Genomic DNA, 21,987 nt, shown 5'->3' on the forward strand with positions numbered 1-21,987 from the left:
GAGAGAGAGAGAGAGAGAGAGAGAGAGAGAGAGAGAGAGAGAGAGAGAGAGAGAGAGAGAGAGAGAGAGAGAGAGAGAGAGAGAGAGAGAGAGAGAGAGAGAGAGAGAGAGAGAGAGAGAGAGAGAGAGAAGAGAAATCTTAGAAACGGGAGTATAGGGGATGCAAAAAATCTATTTTTTTGTTTTTGTAAAAATGATTCAAATGTCAGCGATCCATGTTTTTTGCAATCATTTGTTTTGCATCATCGGTTCCGAAAATCAACTTTCGGCGGAAACTCATACTTTTCTTTCGCGCTGACGTTATCTCCGATCTTCTAATTTTTTCGAAATTGCATCATTCCGTTACTACGCGAAACATTTTTTTTCTTCTTTTGCTGCTAACGTCATGTCACACAAATCAGCGGAACGACTACAGATAGAAACACAAAATACATATAACCTCTTGCCCTACTACGGTAGATAGCTCTCTTGTTTGGGCTCTTAAGATAACGAGTGATCATTTACACAAGGAGTGGTAGAAATAATTGGCAACAGCTCATCCAAACCGAAGTGTGCTCATTTTCTGAGTGGTCATACTCTCCTTCTACCTCGCGCGAATCGACTCGGTTTTGTTATCAGAAACTTTTCGGGATGCCTAGCGATTGATATGGTGGTTCGAGAACGACGGCAAATAACTTTTTGTCTCGCTCAAACCAACCCACCTCTTTTCTCAGTGTTGCCAGAATGATGCAAAAATTAATTTGTAACATTTGAGCTCTGTTATCAGTTTTTTCTCTCGTAAACCGACGCGAAAATTGATTAGACACACACACAGATGGTCATAATCGGGCGACTGGCGCACATTTGCGTCCCGTTTTTCGTATTCTTCACAGGGTTTCGAGATGGGTGATGTGTGTTCTTAGATCTTTTTCTTCTTCTTCTTCACTCGTGGGTATCAGGTATCCACAGTGATATCACCTTGTGATGCAATTTATCATCTTTCAAAAATAAACCATGACCGATTGCCCTCCTTTTGACTGTCTTTCAAAAATATTATCTCTCTGAGCAGGTTACGGTAACTGGTTGTCCGTCAATTTCGAAGAACAAAATAGTTTTTGAGTTTATTCCCTCGAGCTCTGCACCTGGTGTCTTAAACAAATAGTGAAAAAACGTTTTTGAAAACCAACTATAATACGGCAACGCATTTGCCAACAATACTGTGCGCTTGTTGACGCTCTTTGACTTCTCCTTTGAAATGTATTCGACAATAGACAGTTTTTGATACATCCCTCTCTTCATTGTAGACTTGACTGTATCTCTATTTTGTTATCATTAATATGATAATCAGCTTCTTTGCATATGGTCTATGATCAAAACCCAAATCACCCTTCGATATTCATTTGTTCATTTTTCAGGGACTGACTATCACCGATGAGGAGCTCTACGAGGTCGTTCGCGAAGGAATCGCACTCGATCAAGCCTTGGAAAAAATATGTGATAAGAAACAATTCATGAAGGAGCATATGGAGGAGTTGCATGAGCTGGAGTATGAGAGAATAAAGAAAATACACGGCAACTTGCCTCGTCACATGCAGGATGTGCTCATTTTTGAAAATGGCACAGTGCGGATCGCAGAAGACAGTGAGTTTGAAATTTTTATTGGAAGAGTTGAAGAAGAGGAAAAAGAAAGCCAAAAGTGCGACCCCATTTTCTTCTCCCATTCGCCTCACTTATCAAATCGGTTTTTTCTTTCAGGAGCCGCTGCGCCAGCCGGCCAACCAATGCCGTACGGCACATCAACACTTATGTCGTTAAAGTAAGACACTTTACACCAGTTCTCCCCCGTGAAAACTCCTAATATTTTTTAGGTATGGACAACCTCCACAACACATGGGAGTTCCACCACCAGGATATCCTCAAAGTTTTGTGGGACCACCACCCCCAATTGGAATGCCACCACCATCCATCGGAGTTCCACCACCAGCATTGGGAGTTTCAGCGTCTTCGTTCGCCGTGCCACCACCAGTCAGCCTCTTGGGACCACCACCATTCTCCATTCCAGTTCCACCACCAGCAATCAACACTTCTGTGCCTGTGAATGTGCCACCACCAATTATTCAACCAATGGCGCCACCACCATCCATCATGTCAGAGAATGAGAAAAGAAACATGGTCACCCACGGTCTCAATCCAATGGCATTCTCAAATCCACCACCAGCAGGATTTGATCAAGCTGCAGCTAAAAACTCGACCCTGTCGCAAAATCCACAGATCGCCAGAGTTACAAACAACTTGTCTAACATGTTGACCAATGCCTTGAAAGCTCAAGTTTCAAAGGTAAACGCCTAAAGAAATTCAGGTTACCTCCTCATCATATAATATTTTCCAGACGCAAAACACTTTTGGCTCTGGAAGCCCAACAACTACACCAGCCAAAAAAGCAGTTCCATCGCTCATGAGCATCAATATTCCAGGAGTCCCAAAATCCGGATCGTCCTCTTCCAAAAACCAATAGTGAGTCTAGTAGAAAAATCAGAACGCAAGAGATGTTTGTGGGTATACAAAGCGCTAAACCTATTAGGGCTAAAGTGGCACCCAAAGACCTCCCATACACCATGGTGCCCTCCTTTCCTTGGAAATACTATGTCCCCAGGGGTCCACCTTCTTCTTCTAGTTTTGGTGCTCTGGAGAAGAGAAAAAAAACTAGGGAATAGATGGATGTGTATACGAAAAGGGAGGGACCTCCTCCACCTCAATGCCAGGAGAAGTGGCGTAAGACTCCGCCCCGCTCAACTCGTCATTTTTCGTTTTTGAGAACTACATTTGTTTCGGGAGGGCCCTCCCTTCTCTTTTTTCTTTTTGCCTCGCACATCGTAAAGCACCTTTCGAACTCCTCGGAGACCTTTTGCTAAAATTTTGCAAAAGATCATTTGCCAAAATAATGTGTTCTTTTTCAAATATCATTATTGTTTTCAGAAATTGCGTCTTCAGAAGTTCAACCTCAAATAATCATCATGTAATCCCTAATAAAAACACCCTGCATCTTTTTTCCCAATTATCTCAAATCACCTATCAAATATGCTCCTTTGTAATTTATTTTTCCTTCATTTAAATCTCAATTTTCTAATCTCGCTTTTTTTCTTTTTTTGTTTATAATTAAAGAAACTTTTAATTATGTTTATTTTATCAGTGCTTTGATGTGATTTTACCTGGTTCGTCACCAGCGGTCATGCTTTCCTTTTTTCATCTAGTTTTTTGTTTCTCACCTCATACCTCATACTGATACTGTTACATTTTTAAGCTGTTCGTTGCCGATCCGCATCATCAGACAATGTACGGACCATATCCGTACCCACCAGGTAAATCGGAACAATTCCTGACAACTGGTAACCAACTCTGAATGTTTTCAGAGGTTGCTGAGATGCTGCAAGCTGGAAGTTATCCGTTTGCGATGATGAATCGCGGAATGCCACCACCACCACAATGGAACGGCTATCCAGTGATACATCCATACGAGCTGCATCAGATGCTTCGAGTAGGGATTTTTGAAATATTTTTTGAGCCGTTTTCTTCTTTTTTCAATACCACTCTGATATGTTGTGTTTTTTCTATCGCGATTTGATCAGTGTGAACGAAAAGTGAAGAAGATGAAAGTATTCGAGAAAGACGAGCGTAAGAGTGCAGGACCCGGAAACTACGGGGCTAGAGTGGTGTGTGTGTGAAAGAGCGGTAGAGCAGGTCAGTGTGCACAGTGTCGTTTATCTTGGCTGACCTGACCAATATTGCGTCATATCTGGAACACAGCAAACCTTGATACAGAAGTCATCATTAACGTCTACTCATACTCATTATTCTACAAACCTACATACAATATGCTTATCGCTGATGTTATTGCTCTTTTGAGAGCCCAATATTCATTTAATGCGTTTCAAGTAAGATCACAAATTATAGCAGCTCATAGTTTTTCCACAATCAACGCTATAAAAACATGATTCTTGTTTTCAGCAGTTTCAACAAATGGGAATGGGCCATTACCAACACGACAGCCCACCACAGCTTCGTAAATTGTTCATAGGAGGTCTGAGCCATGAGACAACAGATGAACAGGTTTGTAAAAAGTGACATTGCGGGTCCAATGTCATGTCTTGCACTCTTCTAGCTCGGCAACTACTTCTCGCAATGGGGACATGTTGTCGACGCGATCGTCATCCGGGACCCAAACACCAAGACATCCCGTGGCTTCGGATTCGTCACTTTTCATTCAATCTTCAGCGCAGAAGCCGCAATGAATGACAGACCACATAAGCTTGGAGGAAAGACGGTAGCTCTAATTGAATTATGGATTCTGTCAATCTGATATTATTTCCAGGTAGACTCAAAAAGAGCCATTCCACGTGAGCAGATGTCCTCCATGATTCCACCACCATTCTTCGAAACAGATCCTTCTCCAGGATGCAAACTTCTTCTGAGTGGAATCACCAGTGGAGTCCATTCTGTTGACTCTCTGCGCGTCTATTTTGAGACTTTCGGAACCCTTGACCAAGTTGAAATCTTGGGACAACCACGTGGCCTCGGATTTGTGATCTACGAGGATAAGGAGTCAGCCGACCGTTGTCTACAACACAACGGTGGTCGTCATATTGTGAATGAGCGCAAGATTGAAGTGCGAGTTTTCACCAAACATCCTAATGGCAGCACCTACTGGAAACGTCCACAACAAGGACACCATCATTCGTCCCGTGAGCTCTACGAGCAACTCTCAAATCTCAACTTGAAGGACGGCGATCGAAAAAGCACAGGAAACAGCAGCTCGGCTGCTGATACGCCGCAAAATTTTGATGAGGATAGCAATTACGGAGGGACCACCACTGAGGTAGTTGTGACGAAATTATTATGAGAAATTCAAACTAACTCTAGTCTTTTCAGGATGATTGCAATACTTTCGAGCATGAGGAAGGCTCTTCTGAAGATAGCTCCAATGAACAACCCACCGGAGAAGATAAAGCCGAGAAGGCCAACTAAACTTTTTAAACCGCCATAAGTACTCAAAAACTAAATTGCTCAAAAACAGAATCCTCGTGTCTCTCATCACTAATACTTTACCATTTGCATATTTATCCCCGTTTCTTTTCCACCATCACCATGCTCATATTGATAACAAATAAAATCTCCCTGTCATTTGTCCCCGTTTCCCCTTCCCCCAAAAAAACATTTTCTCTCTTTGTCATATAGTCTAAACTTGTAGTGTCTCTCCCGCGAAAAATTGCTCATTTCTGAATTGAAAACTTCTAAAAATTGTCCTCCCATCAATCCACACCCCACGCTCATAACTTCTCGCCAAATTTTCAGATCACATAACCTTTTTTTGACTCACTCACCTCCAAAAAAATAATCAACTCACAAACTGCTGATATTTCGGTATTATTTTTTATAAAAATAATCAAAAGAACGTAGCAGTCTTATTGTAACCCTAATCTGGTCATAGTCTTGTATTGTAACGATTCAAATTAGATTTTTTTCTCTTATCCTCTTGGATTACTGTACTTTACTTCCATAACCAAATTTCCATTCTTGTCCGTCCATCTTTTAAAAATAGTCAACCACCACGTTTGCCTTATCTTCATTTTCACTCTTTCTCAATTCTTTCAGTCGCCCAAATACAAGTAGTGCCTTTTTCTTCATTTTCCCATTTAGTATGCTCATTGTGGCTTGTTTCAACTCGTTTACTGATTTACACCAAAAACCATTTTATCCAGTGTCTATTGTACCCTGTCTCTGTTTGCTCCCAACCCATCCCAACTTATCCATGAACGTCTATCTTCTCTATTTGTCATTATTTTCAGAAATGTATGTCGATTTTTTTCCCCAGAAAAATCCCGTCCATCCCTCAACTTACCCGCTTTTCTTTTCTCATCTCAGAAAAAAATTCTAAAACATTCAAAAATGATATTCATTTCAAAAACATTCACGAATCCTTCACATTTTGTCTTTTTTTCATTGAATGAAAATCGTTTGATTCTCTGACCAAGCTTTATCAGGGCTCTCATTTTGGTTTTTCTTCAAATAATAAAGATGATTTTACAACATATTTTACGGTGTCCCAAAGCGCAATTCAAATCTACTCAATTTTTCTCTAGTTTTCGGTGCTTTATGCGTTTCTCTACAGTTCAGACTCTAAACTGCCAAATAATCCTTCGGGTTTTCCCCTGCTCAAAAATTGTTTTTTAGCTTCACAGCTTCAAAACAGAGGAAACTCACATACTCAAAGAAAAGTTATTTTCAGTTCTACATTTCGGACAGAAAATTACCATATTTTTGCAGTAAGACCTTTTTTTTCCCTTCTTCCAGTTGCGGACGCTCCGCGTTTGCGCTCGGTTGAAACATGAATGATATACGGACCGCACGCGAACCGTTCCCAGAAAACCACAATACATAGTTCCAATTATTCCGAATTATGTCTGCTCGCAAGCTCTGTATCCGATTCGATTGCCAACGATGAAGAAACGGATCAGTTCGCGAACGAAAAGTTCAGATTCTAAAAAATTACTTTAAATTCAGATTATTTAAAATTCAGATTCGCAAACGGATCTTTTTTCATCGCTCGTAATCGGATCGGATACGGAGATCGTGAACGGACAGAATATAGAATAATCGGAATAATGTGTTGTGGTTCTCTGAAAATGGTTCGCGTGCAGTTTCTCTACAAAAAACAAGCGTATCGTGCACATCCGGTAAACGAAAAATAATTTTATTCGGAAGGAATCTGAAAAAATGTCACATTGAGGTTCCCAATGGCATAATCAAACTGCACATGAAACATTCTGAGAAAAAATCCAACAAACCTAAAAAATGGAATCACACTACTAAATTTCATTCATTTCAAAGAGCATGTCTGGCTTCTGCGGAACACTGTGTATTTGAAAAAAACTAACTCAAATTTATAAATGACATTGAAATAGCTGAGGCCAAAAATTATTGAAAAATCGATGACAAAGTGAAAAAACATTCCTTCTTATGAAATGATAATATGAAAAGATCAGTTAGAACATTGCCATAATCAATTTTCAATAATACAATTAAATTAAGAACGTTGATAGCAAATGAAGAAATTAGAAAAATGACATCATCTATAGAAAATGATTTTGAAGAAGAAAAATAAATTTGACAAAATAGGAAAATTTTTTCTGTGTTTTGAAGATTTTTTTTTGAATACGCGAAACCACCCCGCGATACAATATATATATATATAAAATGCAGCAACAATTATTTATCATGAAGTTTGAGATATCAGAAACGAATCATTTCTTTTTGTTCTTCTTCTTGTTCTTGTTCTTCCAACCTCCACTTGTCTGCTCCTTCGGTTGCTCAGGTACCTTTCCAGTAAGCCGTTGAACTTCCTTCTCCAATTTCTGGATCTCGATTTTCAGTTTCTCGTTCTCGTGAGCATTCTTGTTGCTTTCAATTCGAACCTTTTCGAGCTCATAGCAGGATGTATATATAAAACCGCTTGAAGGGTTTGGTGAGCCTTGATAAAATTGGATGTTCTCAGAAGGAATGATATGTGGACATGGATCCATGATCATGCCAAAGCTAATTTCTGAAAGTAATTATTTTGAACAAAGTTGGACGATGAAACTAACTATCATGACCCATATAGTAATTGTACGTCAAACAATACTGCTGCCAGGCCAATTTTCTAGCGTAATCCTCGTTTAAGACGATTTCCTCTGCGGTTTGTGGAACACCAGACGCTTGGCTCTGTTCAACACACTGTTCAACATCCAGTTTGGTTTTTTCCATAGCTTCGCAACATTCAAATAGAGCATCGTACATTTCTGAAATGTCAGTTTCGTCAGACCCAACAAGTCCTGTAGTTTTACCCTTATTTCTTTTTTGTAGGAATTCTTTTGTAATGTTGTTCGGAAGTGATTGTAATTCACTGGCGCTCGGTTTTTCACTGGTGCTCGGACGTTCACTGTTAGTTAGGTCATCCGCTACCCTCCAGTGTCCTCCACCCCACTCCGCTGGTTCTCCACCGGTGCTCGGAACTTCGCTGGTGCCTGGTTCCTCACGGGCACTCGGTCCTCCATTAGTTCTCGGACCTGTACTGGTGCTAGCTCCCATACTTGGATCGAATCCAAACTCAATCGTATGCCGGAAGTTGGCCAACTTTGGAAGAAGGTTGCCATCTGAATGGTAAGGTTCTCATAATTGCAACACGTTTTGAATAACCTACTTCTGCAATTGATTGGAAACGTGAGTGGTTCCGGAAGAGGAGAGAGTTCTCGAGAGCTTACTGGAGATTCGATTGGATTATAATGCACACCCGGGAAGAGATCCTGTGGATATCCTTGAGAGAAATCATACTTACGTTCAGGTGATTGTGGAACTGGTGAATCGGCACCTGAAAACATGAATTGTTTTTGTTTTTTTTCAAATTCAACTTACCCTCAACATCGTCTGTGTTGTCAATAACTCCGGCCAGTTCACTTGAGCACTGCTCACCGTCACCGTCAAGAGGGCTCGATGGGGAGTAACATGGAGAGTTACATTCATAGTAAGATGGGGAGTATCTTGGTGAATCCTGTTCAGGCTCAGGTTCAGAATCATCTGGATCCGGAAAACGAAACTCTCCGCTCGCGGACTGTTCTTGCACTTGCCGCGTGAATTCGTCAATACGCGCTGAAATAACTTATAGTGTTATTTTTCATATAAAAACATACCATAGAGCCGTTCATGAAAAGCACGCCTCGTACTTTCTTCGTCTTCCTTTTTTTCTTTTTCAGCAGATGGACGGCCAAATACCCGTTGCCAGAGTGGATTATCATTGAACATGGTGTTAGGGTTTGACACGGGTTCAGTTTCCTCTATCGATATGGAAATTGGATCTTCACTTATCACAACAGGTCCTAGAGTATTTCGCAAGGGCCCCAATACTCTGCGTGCCCTTTGTGCAAGTACATTCGTTCCTCCATCAGAGAGTACTGGTCTTGGAAATCGTCTTCTCAATCTGGCTGGCGGTCGCCGCTCCATGGTCAAATTGAGGAGCCTCAAATTATCTGAAAAAAAAAAGAAAATTAGAAATTTGGTCCTCGTGATTACTAGAGTATGACGGAAAACGCAAATAAAAATCGAACAGCGCAAAAAAAAACCGCGTGGCAGACAAACAGAGCGGAAGACATTGATTATCGGGAAAGCAAGGTGTATGCGACTGGCAAAAGAGAATGAAGAGGGATGATGCGAACGACCTTGTGAGAAATAGTGAGAGAACAGAGGAGAGCCTAGAGAAAATAGCTAGGAGGAAGTGGAGAGGGCAGAAGACCTTCTTTGGTTTTTGTGACCGCAACGCGCGCGACGGCATACACGCGTTTGCTGGTCTTGCCACGATTACGAGATTAGCTAGGTAAATAAACGCTTTTGAATTTCAAAAATGTGAGAGTGGCTAAAGATTCAAATATGAAAAAAAGCAAGAATCAGAAAGAACAACGAGATAGAGGGAGAAAAATTCGAAAAAGGATGATTTGTCAAAATATCTATCTTAGGTACCTTTTTGTTGGTCCTCTTGTCTCCAGAATAAATACAACGCTGAACAGTGAAATTTTGAAAAAAAAACCCATTTTTGTCGAAAACTGGAACAATCCTGATCCGTTTTTCGAACGGAAAAAAACGTATTGACTTCCTTCAACGACGTCAATAAGGTGACTGTCTGAGGATTTTTGATTTTCTCGGAGCTATCAACCATAAAGTTGTTGTAATTAACACAACCTAAAATAGAACTGATGATTTTGCAAAGAAACAGGAGAATTCGAACAGGTTGGCAACATATCTCTGATATTTGGCTCTACTTCGTTCGCCATTTCTCTTGGATTTCAGGTTTTGAAGTCATGTTGTATTGCTCCAGACCATGCCAAAAGAGAACTGTTGATCATGGCTCGGCACAATGATCACTATTGGTTTTTTACCGGTTCTAATCATTTCCAACATGTATCTTTACCGTCAACACCTCAATCCTAATAAGGCAACAGGAAAAAGAAGAAACGATAAATTTGCGATGGTAATTTGAAAAATGATGCAAATGTGCTTCAATGACACAAGTTTTTCTCACAGTTTTCCAAGAAAAAAAAAATTATCGTTTAGTGTAATCTCCAGGTCTTCAAAAATTGAACAATCCGGAAGTTGTTCCAGATTCCTAATCATTTCTAAAAGGTTCCTTTTTTAATATTCTAGGCGATGACTCTCTGTCCAGAAAATGAGGATTATCAAATGTAGTGAAAAGGAGTTTCGAGCATGCACCGCACATGGCTCATCAAAACATCAATCTGAAAAAAGTATAGCACGGAATATGTTCGGATACTAAAAATCTTCAAAAACCCTTCGACAAAAATCTAAGAATCTTCATTAATTTCGTAACCGTCTATTGGCTATTGTTGAACCCGTCGATTAGTTTGGCGGCAAAATACAATACATAGTAAAATGCAAAATGGCATACAATAGAATTTCGATTCACAAACATCGTTGACTAGATTTTGAAACTGAGCATTGATTGGACAGGACAAGTTTGGATGAAAATTTGACACCGAGATGAGTTAGGAAATTTGAACATGATACAAAATAAGTCCGAGAAGGAGAATGACTCTGGGGAAGTATGAGAATGATAATAACCAAAATAATTGAAAGTAAAAATGTGAGTAAATTTGAACAGCTTAACAGTGCCTATTCTCGAATCACTTGCTCGATGCAATCTTTCCAGCGAATAGCCTCATTCATGTTTTCCGAAAGAAGACGGTACGTTCGGTTTTTCATGTGAAGCTGAAAAGGGCATTTTTATAAAATCATTATGAAAAGGAGAGTCATTTCCACTCACCTCCATAAATGCTCTTCTCCCGTTTTGCTCCAAAAGACAGCTTTTGAATTCGGTGAGATCAATGGAGCCAGACGGTTTCTCTGCATTTTTCCAATTTTCCAAGTCTTCGTAGTAGTAGACTTTTGGCGTGTCTCGATACAAAACAAAAAATCGAGGTACCCAAAGCTTCAGTTTGGCACCTCGTTTCGACAAATATCCGCTACAAAGTGGTGGGAGATTGTTAGATGATACAGGCGACATAGATTCTCTCGTTAGCGTCGTGTTTGGACTATACGCGATCTTTTCAGCTAAAACCATTTTTGTTATTTTAGAGAAACCAGTTTTCAACTAGTCTCACCTTGTGGTGTGCTGATTTGAATCGCCGCCGACGGCATCTTGATGTTCTCTAGTGGTTTGGCATCCCATGTGTGTATAATGTGGTTTATTGTGATGTTTCGATTAACACATCCCTCGTGAACATGAATTCGGCATTTTTTGCAGTAAACGGCTGAAAATTGTTTTTTTTGTTTTAGCTCAAATCAAAACCCCTCACCTTTACTCCACCTTGTTAGAATATTTGCACAGTAGTGACATGGTACTGGCCGCGCTCCAGCTACAAATGGCGATAGCTCATGGATAGTCTCTTTGCTGAAAAAGCTGCTAAATATTCATTTCTTAAACTGTTAATCTCACCGATTGGCCTCGGCTGCGTGCTTCTTTTCATACGAATCAAACAGATCAACTAGGAAGCTCTTTTGCAACGTTGAGATAACATCCATGTGAGCAGGATCTCGTTGTGAATAGTTATACACTATCATACTTGGCTCTTGATCATCACTATTGTTGAGGTTAGTCCAGTCTTCTTCGTCATCTTCGAGATCTGGATCCACTAGTTTCCTCTCGTGGTACGAAGAGTCTGTAATTGTTTGTTTTTAGATTTCTAGATATTTTTTTCGAATAGCTCACCAATGTCATACGGAGTTCCATATCGCGAATGGGACTCTATCAAGAATGGCCACATTCTCACTTTTGGAACTGAGCTGGATGGGACAAGAATGTCACTGAACGGCTCGTACATCTCGTTGAGGAATACTTTACTGACGCGATTCCTCAACTTGATCGACTCCCAAATGCTGATCGTAGAGAGATCATCAGGTAAGTAGAATTCGTTGGCATCTGATTGAATTCTTTTTTCCTCGCAATCATCCACAAATGTTCTGTAATATCCAGCTGCTGAGTGAAACGCAACAAAACTGATGTAGAACTCGGAGAACTCGAATGCTGTCGGATATTGTTGAGTAATCTGAACAAATACTTGTTCACACATTAATCTTCTTTTGAATCTTACCTGGTAAACACAATCCATGAAGCACATGAAAGACGGGGAGCACATTTCGGCATCTTTGTGAAAATAGTGACCAAAGGAGAGCCACTCCTTCTCAATCAACACGCGGAATCCCTCACAAGTTCGATAGAACTGATCGGAGAGTAATTGTGACAAAGCCGAAAGAATGGTAGTGATGGATCGTCCCGATTCTAAGCAAATAGCCACAGAGGAGTTATACAAGCTCATCAGAGCAACAATAGCATTCGATAGTTCCAACATTCGTGAAACCTAAAATAATAATTTTAAGATTGAGGAATCGAACAGTTTTCTCACTAAATGTGGCCAATTTGACGAGTCCCAGGCCTCTAAATGAGAAGTCTTGGGATCATTCTGTGTCTCTTTGCTGAATATATGACGAGCCTTATGGTATGCCCTCCTCAATTCCGACTCTTTAACCGATCGCACTTGGATTGCTTCTGCATTAGAATCAGCGGGAATCTTCACAGATTGACCTTTTTCCAGAATTACATACAGCGCTTTTCGATGATATCGAGATGTTGGGAACCCGTTCGATGTGATGGTGACAGAGTTTCGATTGTGTACTTGACTTGAGAAACCATTAGTATGGGATAACATGCAGCCATCTGTGAAGATGTTGTTTTTGTCAGCGTATTGAGTTGGAAGGGCGAATGTGAGCACTTTTTGTGAGGAATTGGCAAGCTTGTTAAAATAATTCAGCTGAAAATGAATTCAATTTAACATTTAAAATATTGAGAAGATTATGGGATACCTGAACCTCCGCACTTTTAATCTCAGCGCCTGGCACCACATTTGATGCACTCTCCTCATTGCTGCTAGCCTTTGAATGTAACGTTTGCTGACTGCCTGTCATACTTCCAGTGAGTTTCGGTGCGTTCCTTCGGTAGTTCACCACTTTTTTCAATTTCCTCACCATATCAGTTGACGTGAAGGCGCTAGCTCTGATTAGAAGGGCACCATTCCTGTGCATCCATACAACAACCGGCAGTCGGTGCTCCACAAATCCTTTTGCAACCTTTGCAATCTCAGATTCGTTGGTTTCGCTCGGCACAATGAAGTTTCCAGGATAACTTGGACAGATGGTGTAGTCTACGTTGGCAGCCGACATTCTTAACTTAACCACTTTTGTATTCAAACCCAATCTTGGATAGTCAATGACAGCGTAGCGAATGTAGGCGTTCTTCTTGAGATGATCGCAATCTTCTGGAAAAATTTTCATAATATTAGTGGCTATATAAAAAAGGTGAAGACTACCTAGCTTGTCGAAACTAATATGGATAGATCCTCGATGCGAAGAGTGACTTCTGATTCTTCTGGCATCCGCTTTCTTTTTGGTAAACCCTCGAAGAGCAGAATTTAATGTGGAGAATTTGAGACTGGTGTTGTCCGCGACCTTTACTTCTTTCCGAATGTTATAGAAGGCAAAGCTGTTGTGTGAGTTGGTCTCAATAAATTCCAAGAACTTCTCTATGCATGTATTACTGATTTCCTCTTCATCGAAAGCAACAATAATTGTAGCTGCACAAGCAGAACGAATTGCAATGATATGCTCGATTTTGATACCCTGTAAGGTCAATATTTTTTTTTAATTCGAGTATGATGCAAATGTTACCTTCTCGATGATTTGAGTTGGAATGAGCATCTTGCTGGAGGTCAACTTTTTCAAAGATTCCACAGAATACAGAGGAACAGTCTGGACGACGGTGCCGTTGCTTGCTGAAAATTTGAAATTAATAATCAAAAAATATTTGTATTATTCACTCACCATTGATATCAACAGACTTTCCCTTGAAAATCACACGATAATTGGTCAGGAACAACGAGCCCGATGCCGGGAGTAAGCTTTCCAGGCAATCCATGGACATCGATGACTGTTCCATGTTTGCGAGCAGGTAGCAATCGATTGGATCGCAGAGCAAGAATTCACTTGGACAGACTAGAATCGGATCAAAGTTGTCCTTCTTCAAATGATCGCCAGTTGCCAGTTCGACGTACACATCACGTAGACTTTCCACGTGCGCTTCAACATAATTCTGGATCTGTGACAGTGATAAACCATTGATTCTTCCAGTGACGCCTAGAATCGATCAAGTGTATATGCGATCCATTTAGATTTCTCTTTCTGAGTCTCAGCGTGACTGTTCTCATGGTCGAAAAATTCCTCGGTGAGTGGGATTTGAAGACAGATGATCAAGTTGAGAAAGTGTTTCGCTTGAGCTTGAATCATCTCGTTTTCTTGCCTAACCAACTCCTCCTGGTCTGTGTCATCTGTGTCAATCATTTCCATAGCACACGGACGTAGGGTGTGGCACCATAAACTTTCAGTCTGAAAGAGAAAATGTAAGAAATTGGAATGTGACCAAAATTTCAACTCACCAGCTTTCTATCTTTTTTCAACATCTCAGAAAATAACATCTCGTGAACTTCATAATAGAAACATGACGTCCAGAATCGTTGGTTCTTCCACACCTTATGTTCTTGTAATACCGTATACATGTACTGTTGGATTCCTTGAGCAAGCTTTCTACTATAAACGCTTGACAGATACATCAGAGTCCTCACAACTCCATCTTTGTCTTCCTCGCATTCTGTTTGAAGAGCTGCATTCATCAGAAGAGCAATGTCGTCGAACTGTTTGTCAGCCAGTACAAAGTGTGAGGTAGATCTTTGGTTTAGTAATCGGCAGAGCTCAATCCGAAGAGGCGCGAATCTCATAGAGGACCTGACAGCATCTAGTGACTTGCTGGCAAACGAGGCTTTTGAATCGAATATATCCCCGATGCAGTTACGAAGAGCCTCAATCCGATGAGCGTAGGTTTCAAACTGATTGGCATGATACTCAACATGGGTGTTCACAGTTGGAAGCATTGCCTGAAGGATCACATTACTTCTCATCTTTGGCTTGACAGTGTGAATGATGTTTTTGGTGTTCTGTGTCAACGGTTGGCCTTTTGTCCAATAGATTTTCGTAAAGACCTGGGGAAGCTTGCTCTTGGAGCATTTATCCATGTATCTCTCCTTTTGAATAAGCTCACACGCTATCTGCTCAATGATCTTCCTGCTCTCATAACTGCTTGACTTTTGCTTGTAAATTAGTTGGTCAAGCTCTTTAAGACATGAAATTTCATCGAATAGATCATGTTTCCTCCGTGGCAGTGCTCGTGACTGGATAAAAGTTTGGAAGTAGACACTTTTGAGAAGCGAACTTGACATCATATCCGTGAGTTTTCGGAATCCACGGAACGCACCAACGTGAAATGTCAGCGAAGTGGTGCGCTTCTTTTCGAAGTTTCCTTTGATCCGAGTGTACAGAACATAATATTGATATCCATACATAAGTTCGGAAAAGTAAAGAATGAAACATGCTCGAAGCTTCTTATCGAGTATGAACTCATCCACATCTACCCTTTCGCTGGTTGGAATCGCGAGATCCTCTTCACTAGTTGTCTTGAACATCACATCATGTAGTCTGCATTGAAGTAAATCGTAATAGTACGCATCCGACTTGAAAATGTCAGTGTGATCGGGGATGTGTATTGTCCCATTGTCCAAGAAAACCACAATGTTTTCATCGCCGAATGACTGCAAAAAAAATTGTAAATTGGCTGTGATTTGAACGTCAACTCAACGTACCGTGACGAATTCGGTAAGGACTCCTATCAAAAACGGCGTCGGTGATTCCAAAACTTCGGCCAGCGAATCAGGGAGAATTGTGACGCATGAGTGACTGAAATGTAAGTATTTGGATAATTAAATTCAAATGTATTACTTACACATATACAAATGGGTAGAGAAGAGATAGTATGGCATTTTGACATCTAGATAACCGCATTAGGGAAGAACTGGCTAGTACTATCCGGCAATCGGATAAAAGTGCGTGTATGATTTGTACAACATTTTGAAATCCTGCAAATATTTCGGTTTTGAATTTTTAGAACAACTTGATCACTTACCTAGCATTTTGAATAACATGGCAGCATCGCTGCCGGTCACTGGCGACACGGGGCTCAATTCAAATCCTAATTCGACATGTAAAGTTTTCGTTCGTATTTCGATGGTGGATCCTTCCTCAATAAGTTCATTGGTCAGGAATCGGATAAGTTCAGATGAGGAAGAGAATTCTGGAGTGCGGAGATCATTGGATATTTCTAGAAGTATCTCTTTGAATGCGTTGGGATGGAAGTTCTGACTGATGAGCACAAGGGAGACTGCTCTGAAACTTGATGTCTTCTTGTCTTCTTCCCATGTCTGAAAATTATGGAATAATTGGAAGGAATATGCAAATGCGCTCTCAGGAACATCTCTCATTGGAATATGTGTTATTGTTTCTCATTTCACACAGAATTTTCTGACTTTCGGAAAATTATCTTACCGAAAGTACGTATGCGATTCTCCTCTCGCCTTTCTCCGTAGTGAGTATCTGATAGAAAAACTCTGGTGGAGACGCTTCTGATTGGTTGTACCATCCACGTGGCCGCACGAATTTTCTGATTGAAGACGTCGGGATGATGTCCGATGTGTGTGGTGATTGTACTTCGTGTAGAACATCGGGAAGGGCGTTTTCTGAAAATAATTCGTGTTTCATTCAACCGTTTTTATCTATCAAACCCCCCCCCCCCGCTTATTTGGTTCTGATAACTTTCCTGTGATTGACACCTTGATGCAACATAATACTCACCATCGTCGCTCTCCTCCAACACAATGACGGCGAACGTGTCACAGATCGGCCCGCTTTTTACCTTATCCGGATCCCGCATGATCTTTCTGTTGAGATCTGTAAAAGTCAGTATAGTGAGAGAGGGGAACTAAGCGGAGGGCAATAAAAAAAAGAAAAGAAAAAAGTTCAAATAAACATCAAGCGAAACGTTTGAAACTGATAAGAAGGTCAACTATGCGTGGAACTGTTCTCGGTGTCAAAATGAATTAGTCATCTATGCAGAACAGTAGGAAGGCATTGTCATCGATTTGACCCTCGTCTGTTGGGGTCCGGCCAACCCCCGGGGAAAACACATAAGAGATATACCATATCGTGGAGAGAGTGTTCATTTGGAGGAGACGCAGACACATAAAAGAAACCAACTTGGGGGATTAAAACCAAAAACGTCAAACAGTCAAAAATGAAATAATTCTGCGATGGTGATGTGTAAAGCAATAGAAAGAAGATAAAGAAAACCGAGGTCACAGTCGTGCATTATGCACAAAGAGCATTAATTGAAGACATCTGGGCGGACATCTGTTGCGGTCAGCAAATTGGATTCGATGGACGACGTCCGAATGGAAGCGAAATGAAATCTGGGATGCGACAAGGCAAGAATAACAAGAAAAGTACCAGTTTGAAGTTACTTCTCTTACTCATTATTCCCTGGAACAGAATGGTGTGGCAAAAACATGTGAAACGCATACAAAAACGAAGTTCCCTCATGAAAATCGCTCACAAACTGAATTTTCCCAAAGTTTTTACCTTTTCTCACATTTTTCTATTCATAAAGAAAGGAATATAAAAGTTTGGAGCAGCTGAAGTTGAACCAAAGTGGGGATAAAAGAAAAAAAAAAAGGAAAAATAAATATGGCGCGTCACCGAACACAACCGCAAATCATCACCACACTAGGTTGACCGATAAGTAGGAGGGAGGAGGCAAACGGCGGAGGACGGGGACACTTGTCTTAGACGTTGATGAGTTTTGCGCCTTCTGCGCGCATTTTGCGCCAACAAAAATCGTTGACGCATTTCTTCTTCGCAAGATTTGAGCGTTTAAATCTGTGATTCAAAGCTCAAAACTGGATAAATTTTTCTGCAATTTCAGAAGAAACAAATATCACATGAGTAACATGTGAACACTGAGCAGTTTCAATGCCGCAGGGAATTCTCCACACGCCAAATGAGACTGTTTTCCACTTGAAGCAAGTCTTTGGAACTTTAAAAAATCATTACTAACTTAGTTATTTCAGGAAACCTCCGCGAACGGTGTCAATGAAAACAAAGCAATACTTTGCAATCATTTTTTCATTTTGCATATTAGTTTATCTTCTCTTGGTTAGTTACACAACGGATATCTTTGTTAAAAATCGATTTTCAGTACTTCTACGTACTCCCGTCGGAAGTTCTGGTTGATGAGCAGTATGGACGTGATCTAGACGAGAATCTTTTGAATCAAAAGTTAGTTTTACTCTCGATAATCACTAAAAATCGATAATCACTTGCAGAAAAGGCTTGGAAGAGTCAGTGATCACTCAAGAATGCTCGTCAGTTACAGAAAACTGTTATGTCGTGGTGGACCGTAAAGTGGAAACTGAGCTCGGGCAAATGGTGGAGCGTCATATGTTTGTGAAGGGGTTCGAAGATGAGAGTGATACGATTGTGAGGCTAATTCCGCAAGGAGGTATGATTTTGTGACTATTATGGATGGAAATGCGATAAAAATGACTCCATGCGGTATCAGATTGTTGCTTGGGAGCTTCCACTGTGAGAAAAATTACATAAAGATGAAAAAACCTTTTAGGTAACAGAAGAATCTTGTATATAACAGTTTAGTAAGGCAGATTATTCTCTATCCTGTTTGGGGCTTGTAGCTTCTAGTCAGGAATTGACGGGATCGGATTTCAAACAAATATTGGTCAGGTTTTTGTCGAAACATTTCCAAAAACGTCTGCCTAGTGGCCATGGTCAGATTTTGGTCGGATGTTGGAATGCTACTAGATCGGAACCTTGTCACTGGCTTGTCGGAGTCTGGTAGGTTTCAGTAGCGACCGTATCCGGAATCTACCTCCGTCCAGAAGTTGCCGTCTAACCTCGAGTATATCATATAAAATTAGAAAATGACTTTCAAAGCCGTGAGATAAATTCCAAACGCTGCAAAGTAAAAAAAAAACAAAAATGTCTGATTCTTTGTACTCAGAAAAGTTTTTAGTATCAGTTTAGATTTGTTAACGCTCTCAATATGTTTCAGATAGAACATTTGAATTTTCGGACACTCGAATGTGGAAAATTGACCATCTCTCGATAAGAGCTCAATACGTAAGTTTGTTTTTCATGCTCTTCACACACATACAAACTCAAAAATTGAACAAGATTCGCTCTCTCTTATCAAATACGCATAATCCGACCCATCTTCTTCTTAAATTTTCTGCTCTCATGTTTGTGCAAAATGAACAAACATGATACAACTCGCCATCTTTTTGAACGCAACGTATCACTTTCATTACTTCACACCATGTGTTCGCCTCTCCCAATCGGAGGGTATACGAGATGTTCGTAATGTAAAGTCGTTGAGACATGTGATGAGCAGATGGATAAGTAATAAGATATTGGATGATAAATGTTCGAGAAATTATTAAACAAGGGATATGTTTTACAGATTGCCGCTTTAATCAGCGCTCCATTTATTGTGTCGGCTCTCTCACTGGTGGACTCTGACAACGATGGGAAAGCAATCCTGGAAATTGGGCTAGGAGGCGGAAGTTTGGATATGTTTCTGCATTCGCTTAATCCAAAGGTCGCTCACCCAAGCAAAATTATTATCTTGCAACGTTTTTTTCAGCTTAACATCACTGCGGTTGAGCTGGATCCAACTGTGGTCAGTATGGCACAAAAATGGTTTAACGTGGTGAACGACGGGACTCGAAGGACAATAAATGCAGACGGATTGGAATTTGTTAAGCGAGCTGGAAGGAACCAAGAAAAATATGATGTAGTGTTTTTGGATGCGTGTGACAGCTCAAAAAGCATTCCTTGCCCCTCCAAATTGTTCAGAACGCCTGAAATGTATAGTTCCTTCTCCTCAATTGTGAAAACTACAGGTATGGATTCTTGGAACCTAGACCAGCAGGTCATTAATTCTCATTCAGGTGCATTAGTTGTCAATATCCTATCACAAGAGGAAGATGGCCCTGAAGTTGACCAGGTTTGTTTCTCCAATCTTATACCTCTCTTAATATTAAATCTTCAGATAATCGAGGACTTGTCTCAACATTTCGGGTCCTGCCTCAAAGTGTCCATCACAGATGAAGTCAATATCATCGCGATTTGTACCAAGCAAGCAATCTCGGATAGTACCTCAAACACCGACTTCCTTCGGAGACGAGCCAACGCTGTGACAATGCGATTAGGCTTACAAGATGTTCTTAAAACTATCAAGATGAATTAGTCGCTGTGATCTCATGCTTGAATTTTGCCTTTTTTGTATAGCGGTTTGTATTGTGTACATACTTAGAAAACGGATACTTAATTGAATTGATATGGTCAATTGCTTTAGTTTTGTCGATTTGCTCAAAAAACCTTCCGATCCTTTGTCTTTGTTGCAGCTTGCCTTTTTTTTCGAATAAATGAATGTTTCTCGTATTGATGATTGATTGCAGTCAAGAAAAAGACTGAATAAATTCATTTCACAGAATCTCGGGACACTTACATCAATTTCCCCTGAGAAGGGTTACTCAATGTCTAAATTTAGCAGAAAAACTATCCTCAAAAATATATTGAGTAATAAGATCTCAAAAGTGTGGTAAAACAACTCAAATTTCTGTTTTCTGTATTCCTTTTCTAGATTTTTAACTCCTGTCCTAACAGATTTAAAGACAGTCGCTGAATCGTCAAGAGAGCTGTGCAAAAAGTTTGACTTTCGAGTATCAAATCAGGAACTTTCAAAATTCATTTTGACTTTGTAAATTTATTCTTAACTTATTCTGATTTTTGAACATTCGGATTTTGGAATATTCTGATTGTTGACTTTCAAGTAGAAAACGCATTTTCTCTTCACAAATGAGCAAAAAAATGGTGAAAGAATGACCAAAAGATTTCGAAAACGCATAAAAGGAGAGCTTTTCTCCTCAAGAACCCCAAAAAAACTTTCCATTTGCGCCTTTGACATACCGTAGTCCAAACGCTCCAGTTCCGAAAGAAAGGTTCAGAAATTTTCTAAATTCCGAATTCCGTTCCGAAAATTCTCAAATGAGTTTTGAAAGGAGTCGAAAAGTCTTACTTTGTTAAAGCACGCTCTGATCCTTTTCCCATTTAATCTTCTTTCAGATATTTTTTTAACCTCCCCATCGTCCAACAAGTAGTAGTATTATGTTTTATCACAGATATCCACCAAAAATTCTTGTTCCGTTTCTGTTTCTTGGAAAATAACGTGGTTATCACCAATAGAGAAATTGTATAGTGAGACCAGACAAAAACAAAAACTATAATTTATCGTTTATTGTCTGAAGTTTGTTTCTCAATGTATCGTGATACCCGAGCACAAATCTGTTTTTTGTTATCCAGTTTGGCATGGGCTCTAAACTCAGTCTTCTCTAAGATTGTGTTATCGAATATTTTTCACTCTCGTTCTCGATCAACATATTTTTTGAACATTACCCGACAAATAACCCAATTAGCCATCTCGATCAGCCACACATTAGCTGGCTAACACCATCATAAACTAATCACCTAAAAATAATTAGTCTTTCTTTTTTTCTTTTTTTTTATTCATTATCTAATCATTTTCATTATATTTTATCTCTCCAATCAGAATCCATCACTGAATCTCGCTTCTGCTATCAAGGAAGAACTTCTCGGACAAAAAGACAAGGAGAGAAAAAATACGGCATTCTTCCAGTTTTGCATGCCTCTAGTGTGGTGTAAAGGACAACAGTATCCAAGGAGATGTTTCATGCTTCGGAGCCATTCCTTTTTATGCCACATAAATTTTTTTCCTGACTAGTACGACTTCGGTTTGTTACAGCTACACATCTTTCAAACTTAATTTGATTAGGCGGTTTGTTTGGTTGAACGGAGAGAAAAAGAAGGAAAAAACCAATCTGA

The 21,987-nt window shown here is 40.1% G+C and overlaps 5 protein-coding genes across 5 annotated transcripts in view; 3 read left to right on the forward strand and 2 right to left on the reverse strand.

Moving 5' to 3' along the window:
• CBG14638 overlaps positions 1-2,494 on the forward strand; it is a gene marked incomplete at both ends in the record, with an annotated part of 9,879 nt that extends 7,385 nt beyond the window's left edge. Inside the window, 4 exons of the mRNA XM_045239705.1 lie at positions 1,395-1,620; positions 1,735-1,795; positions 1,848-2,316; positions 2,369-2,494. Coding sequence (XP_045095470.1) covers positions 1,395-1,620; positions 1,735-1,795; positions 1,848-2,316; positions 2,369-2,494 — 882 coding nt within the window. The remainder of the gene's footprint in view (positions 1-1,394; positions 1,621-1,734; positions 1,796-1,847; positions 2,317-2,368) is intronic.
• An 816-nt stretch (positions 2,495-3,310) lies between these two features.
• Positions 3,311-5,001, forward strand: CBG14639 (the record flags this gene model as incomplete). The annotated part of the gene is made up of 6 exons (XM_002644613.2): positions 3,311-3,338; positions 3,390-3,514; positions 3,985-4,086; positions 4,139-4,300; positions 4,349-4,852; positions 4,906-5,001. The coding sequence occupies 6 exons, from the start codon at positions 3,311-3,313 to the stop codon at positions 4,999-5,001; spliced, it is 1,017 nt and encodes a 338-aa protein (XP_002644659.2).
• A 1,752-nt stretch (positions 5,002-6,753) lies between these two features.
• Positions 6,754-8,814, reverse strand: CBG27731 (the record flags this gene model as incomplete). The annotated part of the gene is made up of 7 exons (XM_045239706.1): positions 6,754-6,821; positions 7,319-7,576; positions 7,620-7,814; positions 7,860-8,168; positions 8,216-8,383; positions 8,428-8,661; positions 8,703-8,814. The coding sequence occupies 7 exons, from the start codon at positions 8,812-8,814 to the stop codon at positions 6,754-6,756; spliced, it is 1,344 nt and encodes a 447-aa protein (XP_045099570.1).
• A 1,878-nt stretch (positions 8,815-10,692) lies between these two features.
• Cbr-mtm-5 lies at positions 10,693-16,945 on the reverse strand (the record flags this gene model as incomplete). Its single annotated transcript, XM_045239707.1, has 17 exons — positions 10,693-10,788; positions 10,844-11,130; positions 11,181-11,330; positions 11,376-11,482; positions 11,516-11,738; positions 11,789-12,437; positions 12,483-12,887; positions 12,940-13,752; positions 13,801-13,904; positions 13,954-14,265; positions 14,328-14,514; positions 14,565-15,770; positions 15,822-15,915; positions 15,962-16,094; positions 16,142-16,436; positions 16,561-16,751; positions 16,867-16,945. 17 exons carry the CDS (start codon positions 16,943-16,945, stop codon positions 10,693-10,695), a joined length of 5,331 nt encoding a protein of 1,776 aa, XP_045095471.1.
• Positions 16,946-18,039: 1,094 nt separating this feature from the next.
• Positions 18,040-20,332, forward strand: CBG14642 (the record flags this gene model as incomplete). Its single annotated transcript, XM_045239708.1, has 7 exons — positions 18,040-18,093; positions 18,266-18,345; positions 18,393-18,568; positions 19,136-19,203; positions 19,544-19,985; positions 20,034-20,089; positions 20,135-20,332. The coding sequence occupies 7 exons, from the start codon at positions 18,040-18,042 to the stop codon at positions 20,330-20,332; spliced, it is 1,074 nt and encodes a 357-aa protein (XP_045095472.1).
• Positions 20,333-21,987: the final 1,655 nt, after the last annotated feature.

This window comes from Caenorhabditis briggsae (genome assembly GCF_000004555.2).
Source record: "Caenorhabditis briggsae complete genome, chrX, whole genome shotgun sequence".
Classification (NCBI taxonomy): Eukaryota; Metazoa; Nematoda; class Chromadorea; order Rhabditida; family Rhabditidae; genus Caenorhabditis; species Caenorhabditis briggsae.